The 6,513-nt window shown below is 37.6% G+C and overlaps 1 protein-coding gene across 6 annotated transcripts in view; it reads right to left on the bottom strand.

Annotated features, from left to right (window-relative positions):
* Positions 1-1,304: 1,304 nt before the first annotated feature.
* LOC104033534 (sodium channel protein type 2 subunit alpha) overlaps positions 1,305-6,513 on the bottom strand; it is a 61,243-nt gene continuing 56,034 nt past the window's right edge. For all 6 annotated transcript variants that reach the window (XM_075710761.1, XM_075710756.1, XM_075710758.1 and 3 more), the window contains exons 24-26: positions 5,124-5,228; positions 3,806-4,076; positions 1,305-2,500 (exon numbers count right to left, since the gene is read on the bottom strand). In XM_075710761.1, the coding sequence (XP_075566876.1) occupies positions 1,305-2,500; positions 3,806-4,076; positions 5,124-5,228 (1,572 nt within the window). The remainder of the gene's footprint in view (positions 2,501-3,805; positions 4,077-5,123; positions 5,229-6,513) is intronic.

Here is a 6,513-nt window from a genome sequence, read left to right as displayed (position 1 = left end):
TGAAAGAATGATGACCGATTGAACAATTTGTTTCACTTAACCACTGAGATATGGCTTCCCATATTAGACTTTTAACAGTGGAAGGAGTAAAATTACAGCAGCAAAGGCAAGATAAACATGCATCAGTGATAGCTTCCAAACTATCTATAATGGTACAGAATACTTCATATTAGCTGTTGAAAGCTTGCAAACTACACTTATTGTGGTACATATTTGATGCAATAAATATTGTGCACAGGTCATTATTTGTTTGCTCAAACATGCACCACGGGATAAAAGAACTATTTACATAGACGGTACTTTTTTTAATCAACACATACAATGTCAACCTTGCTGAGAGCAGAAGATGGCTAAATGATACTGCAGGGTGAAGCAGAACAACTTCATAATCCTTAAGTTTTGTGGGTTTTTGGTAAACTCAATTCCCCAAGTTCAGGTAAGCTGTTTTCTACAGAAGAATACTTAAAAATGGACTCTATATCCCTCAGTAAATTTTTTATGCAGAGTTCGTTCAACTACAGTTAAATGACTTATGAAAAAATAAAACATCTGTTCTATTATTGTAGACTCTATGGGACTTTACAGGCACAGTAAGATTTGTCTGGATGAGATACTAGATGGATACTGTTATTAAGCACCTCAAAATATAGAGCCACCCTGAAACATGGAAGTAGTCAGACTCTGCTGCTTTGTGCAACGTCATGTTTTTCCATGCATGAACTACAAGTGCAGCATGCCTTCATGCAAATCACTTCTCTCTGTACATTATAGAGAATCCGAGAGTAGAACACCTGGTTCTCATACCCCCTTCCCCAACATAAAACCCATTTACAAAAATAGTCACATATAATAGTAAACAACCTGTGAATTAAAAAATGATAAGTTCACCAACACTGATTTTTGTAAAAATATGGCAAATGTGGCTGTTGAAATGCAAACAGTGGATACAATTTTTGTACTGTGTGTTTCATGTTAAACACAGAGATTCATAGGTTCGCACCTTTTTTTTTAACTGGTCCCTACAGTCTGATTGGCCATTTTATCTTCTCTTCAGCAGTGTCAGCTGGTAATAAAAACAACAACCTCCTGTCAAGATGTTACCCTGTTTTACAGAGTTGCAGTTTGATGACGAGGGGTCACTGTCTTGTTATAGGCACTGACCTTTTTTATATATATATATAATTATATATATATTTATATATGTAAAAACTGTCAGTTTGGCATGTACCTCCTACAGGAGTCCTGTTGACACAAATACATACTTTGTCAGGCTGTAAACAGTTTAGCACAAACAGAATTCTGTGTTACTTTTTACTTTCCCTGCTGTCTTTACCTTTATCTTCTTTTTCTGATTTGTCTTTTTCGTATTTATCCTTGTCTGGCTTTGTTACACTATCATAGGATGGCGGGGAGGTTGTGGAAGGGGTCATATCTGTTTTTTCTGGAGTGGAGTTCTCATTTAGTTTATCCATTATCATATCTTCTTTCATGGGCAGATCATCCTCATCTTTACCTTTATCCTGATTAAATATACATGAAACTTTTTTGACTTTTTGCCTTAAAAGATGACGTCTGAAAGCACGCTGAATAATGACAGCAGATACTTCCTCCTGTTTTCGTTTTAATGTGGTTGTAATTGGTTCATAGGAGACTTTAGAAGGATTGGCTGCCATAAACCGATCTTCCATCTGTATTCTGAGGGCGTCCATCTCCCCACTTTCCCCCAAAACACGCTTTGTGAAAGCAAACAAGATGTCAAGGCAGTGAATTCGGTCACCGCTTACCATGGGCAGATCCATTGCAATAAGCTGGACTTTGTTTGGTTTTGCTATAAGAAGAGGAGGATCTAATGAAGCTGCAAAATCTGATAGCTTACTGAACTCTATGAATTGCGTTGCATCGGGATCAAACTTCTCCCAGACTTCATAGAACATCTCAAAGTCATCCTCACTCAAGGGTTCAGCGCTTTCTTCAGTAGCAACACTGAAGTTCTCCAAAATCACAGCAATGTACATGTTCACCACTACCAGAAATGATATGATAATGTAGCTGACAAAGAAGAAAATCCCAACGGAAGGGTTGCCGCAGTCGCCTTTCACGGAGCTCCCCGGATGATCTTTGTTGGGGTCACAGTCTGGCTCCCCACTGTTAAGAATCGGGGCCAGCAAACCATCCCAGCCAGCAGATGTGGTAATTTGAAATAAGCAGATCATGCTGTTGCCAAACGTTTCAAAGTTGAACATGTCATCGATCCCAACTTCCCTCTTAACATAGGCAAAGTTGGACATGCCAAATATCGCATAGATAAACATGACCAGGAACAGCAGCAGACCAATGTTGAACAAGGCAGGAAGAGACATCATCAAAGCAAAAAGCAGAGTGCGGATTCCCTTAGCGCCTTTAATGAGACGCAGGATTCGACCGATTCTGGCAAGTCGGATGACTCGGAACAGTGTGGGGGACACAAAATATTTCTCAATCATCTCAGCTAAGAACATACCTGTTGAAAAACAAGTTAAATTAGTAAAGAATATTATTACTTTTAAAAAACAGTCCTAAAGATTTATCCTACAAATGTTGTAGAACTTTAAGAAGAATAGGATATTTGAATAGAATTTAGAAATTAGTCATTCAGTTGTTTTTACAAAACCTTTACAGTTTGGTATGCTTTGGAAACCCATAAATCCCAATAGAAAATCTGAAGTAATTTGCAGGATAATGAAAAACTGTGTCAGTGACATTTCTAAGTATTAATTGTATGACTATGTATGCAAACAGACACAAAAATACACAACGTCAATCCTTTTTAGGACAAACTGATAACTAGTGTATGTATACCAGCAAATGCTGAGACCAGAAGAATAGCCTTCTGTTTAACTGTAACAAAAATAATCTCAGTTAATCTGAAGAAAGATCATATTTATAGTAGTATTAAAATGCCATGTAAACAAGTTATGGTATTCGAAGAAAATATGTATGTTTGAAGAGAACTGCAACTTCTTAATCACACATGAAATAACATGATGACAAGTTTAGTATTAATGACACAACAATTCCAAACATAAACATACGGATAATAAAAAGCCTTCCTAGAACTCGCTGAAGAGTAGAATAATTGAGCATTATATTATGTGCCTCAAAGCAGAAAAATAACTACACCCTGTTTCCATACAAAAATGGCAAAATCAATTTGCATATTAAGGAGTTCTGAGAAGTTAAAATGACAGAATCTTTACTCAAGTTCTTTCAGGTTTTCTGCACTAGATAAAGCAAAGATTAGTGGAGCCATGTATTTATTACTACATCTGCTTCAGCTCTGCTTCTCTGGTTGCTCAACTCTAGCTCAGGCATAAAACTTCTCAGGATCAAACAAAACTGTGAAGTAAGCTGAGGGTTTTACCTTGCTGTCTGGGGTGCTTGCATGCTAGCCTAGCAACAGTCCCACACAGATTTTGGTCGTGGATTTTGGATTGCTGGACTCTTTTCCTGCAACTGCCACTGTTAGTTTATATCAAAATTGCCTTTGATATATGGGTTTGTTTCTATGCTGAGTAATTTCTACTGAATACAGAATAAAGATCTAATTTCAACTAATAGAAAAGTGAGAGTATATGAAACCTATTGCTAAAAATTATTTTACCATACTGTTCAGTTATTTCATGGGTAAAATAAATTCAGAAGAAAGAAAAATTGTGGTCAGACTTTCCAGTGACAATGTTGAACCAAAATATAAATAGACTTTACATGCCAAAAATGTTTCAGTTTCCACAGAATTAGCCATTTCATAAAAATGAATTGTTCTTACCTACTATGGAGAGAATGACAACCACAAAATCAAAAATATTCCAGCCTATAGTAAAGTAGTAATGGCGAAGTGAAATCAATTTCAGGACACATTCTCCAGTGAAAAGTACAATAAACACCAGGTTAATCCAATATAAAATGTTTTCCATGTCTTCACTCTGATCATCTGTTTCTACCATCATTGTGACCATGTTAAGGCAGATAAGTATCATGATACTGATATCAAATGCTTGTTTTGTTACAAAATCGAAGACCATGCCTTGGAATTTGTTCTGGGGGGGGAAATAAGATTCATTACGATATGCATTGGGTTAAATTTCTTGTTTGAAATTGCTACAAATTACTTAAATCTAATATGGAGGGGATTTCATGTCTTCCATGAAGTCCTCCATTTGTATGAATCTTCCAGTTTGAACATCTAAGCACAAATTAAATTGAAATGCAACTACTGTGTTCATAAGCATTACAGCGATGATTTCAAAATACGCCTGGTGCATTTTTTTTAAAGTTGCAAGGGCAACATTGCCACCCTGAACCAGTTCACTGTAACCTTTTGTGACACAGATGATTAACTGAATGCTTAGCTTGGCAAAATTGGAAAAAAACTAAGTGAGGGGGTGGGGGAGATGTGAGCAGGCTGAGAGTTAATAGCACTTCATTTGCCAGAAAACTTACAAAGTTTTCAAGCCCCAAGTTCAGTGTTCTTTATGTCACCGAAATAACCTATACAACAGGATCTTCCATTTTTCAGCTATAGAGAATTTACTGAAGGCTGCACTGTCCACTGAGCAGGTTCCACACTCCAAGCCAACTGCGGAGCTGGAATCACTCTGCCCCAGCCAAAGCCTGCTCTGTAGTGCTAGGGTAGCTCTGCTCAGGAGTGCAAACCATTGTATGGAACGTGCAATGGCAATGTGAGGGGCAAAAGGACTTTTTTTCAGGCAATGATATGGTAACTTGCTCCCATACAGCAGTTTCAGACTTTCTCGATGACTGAAAAAGCCTGTGCCCTAAGGCTTTCACATACTTTGACAAATACACTGCCACATTTAATTGTTCTAGTCAAACCAGTGTTTTGAAAAAATGCCACATAAAATGTCATTGTAATCAGCAGAGAGAAAATGAGGCGGGGGGGAAGGAAAGGGAAGAGTCCTCCATATTCAGACTAGGAAAGAGAAAAAAATTGGATTTCAGATGAATAAGGCTTTTCTTATATCACTTGTTTTTTTAGTTTACAACTTAATCCAGCCTTGGGCATAATTGAAACAATCCTATTTTTAAATAAATGTGAAAATAACAGAAAAGATTTTTATTCTTACTGCTGGTCGAGGTATAGGCTTTTGAGGTTTCTTTGAACCCAATTTTTTCATTGCATTGTAGTATTTCTTCTGTTCTTCTGTCATAAAAATGTCTTGACCTCCAAAGTAAACCCAAAAGACAAAAACTGGTTACAATCACATATCTCTATTGATTACTTATAAACAAAGAAACTGAATAGTAATAATCATTCTTGTTCACATTCTCATCTGTGGGAAAAGTTAGGACAGACATAAAAAATCCCCTTTTGTTGTGATTATTAGAACTTTGGTAACAGAAGAATTGCTTTACATATTCCACTCAATGTTTAGGATTTTTTTTGAGAGGCTCTTGAACTTGCATTGTTTGTGGTAGAACTCTGCTTTTCACTGGGGAGAGGGGAGGTACAGAGGAAGGAGAGGTGCTTTTTCTTTGTTCTACTAAATTCCATCAGTTATTACAGAGACACAAACTAATAAAATATTCCGATCCACTTCTCTTGTTTTTCCTCTAGAGTAAATTTTGACAAAATTTCAGAACTGACATCTATGATACCAAAGGAGGATTAGAAGGTATCCAGAGAGTCATGTTTCACAACCTCCTCTTCTCCCTCCACTGGGGCAGGGCTTGAAGCAGGAGATCCTGTAACCACTATGTGGAACGAGTAGGAAAAAAAGCCAATTTCTCTCCATCTCAACCCATTTCAGTACATGGATCCAACAGCACTTCCACCACTCCAATAACGCTAACAAATAAAGATAATAGTTTATTATTAGAGTTCAGAAATCTACACTGCTGAGCTCTGAAACATGAAGGTAGTATAGCTAAGAGGTTTTATAGCTACATTTAGCTATTTCAATGGTTAGTCTTTTTATGAGTCTGTTATAGAGTTCACTCCCAAATCCACATCTTTACAAAGATGACATTGGGTATTTCACTAACCATGGACAGACATATGTTGTCACTTGTCCACCAAACCCTCATCAAGCCAAATTGTAAGCCTTAATAGTCTAATGTATTTAATATGCAGAGCACATATTAATTTATCACTTTGCTGGTTTTGGCTGGGATAGAGTTAATTTTCTTCATAGTAGCTAGTACGAGTCTATGTTTTGGATTTGTGCTGAAAACAGTGTTGAGAACAGAGAGATGCTTTTGTTACTGCTGAGCAGTGCTTACAGAGTCCAGGCCTTTTCTGCTTCTTACCCCACCCCACCAGCGAGTAGGCTGGGGGTGCATGAGAAGCTGGGAGGGGACACAGCTGGGGCAGCTGACCCCAACTGACCAAAGGGATATTCCATACCATGTGACATAATGCTGAGCATATAAAGCTGGGGGAAGAAGAAGGAAATGGGGGACATTCAGAGTGATGGTGTTTGACATCCCAAGTAACCGTTACATGTGATGGAGCCC

This window comes from Pelecanus crispus, chromosome 5 (assembly GCF_030463565.1).
Source record: "Pelecanus crispus isolate bPelCri1 chromosome 5, bPelCri1.pri, whole genome shotgun sequence".
Lineage (NCBI taxonomy): Eukaryota > Metazoa > Chordata > Aves > Pelecaniformes > Pelecanidae > Pelecanus > Pelecanus crispus.
The sequence above is the reverse complement of the archived record's forward strand: the minus strand, read 5'-3'. Positions and strand labels throughout refer to the sequence as shown.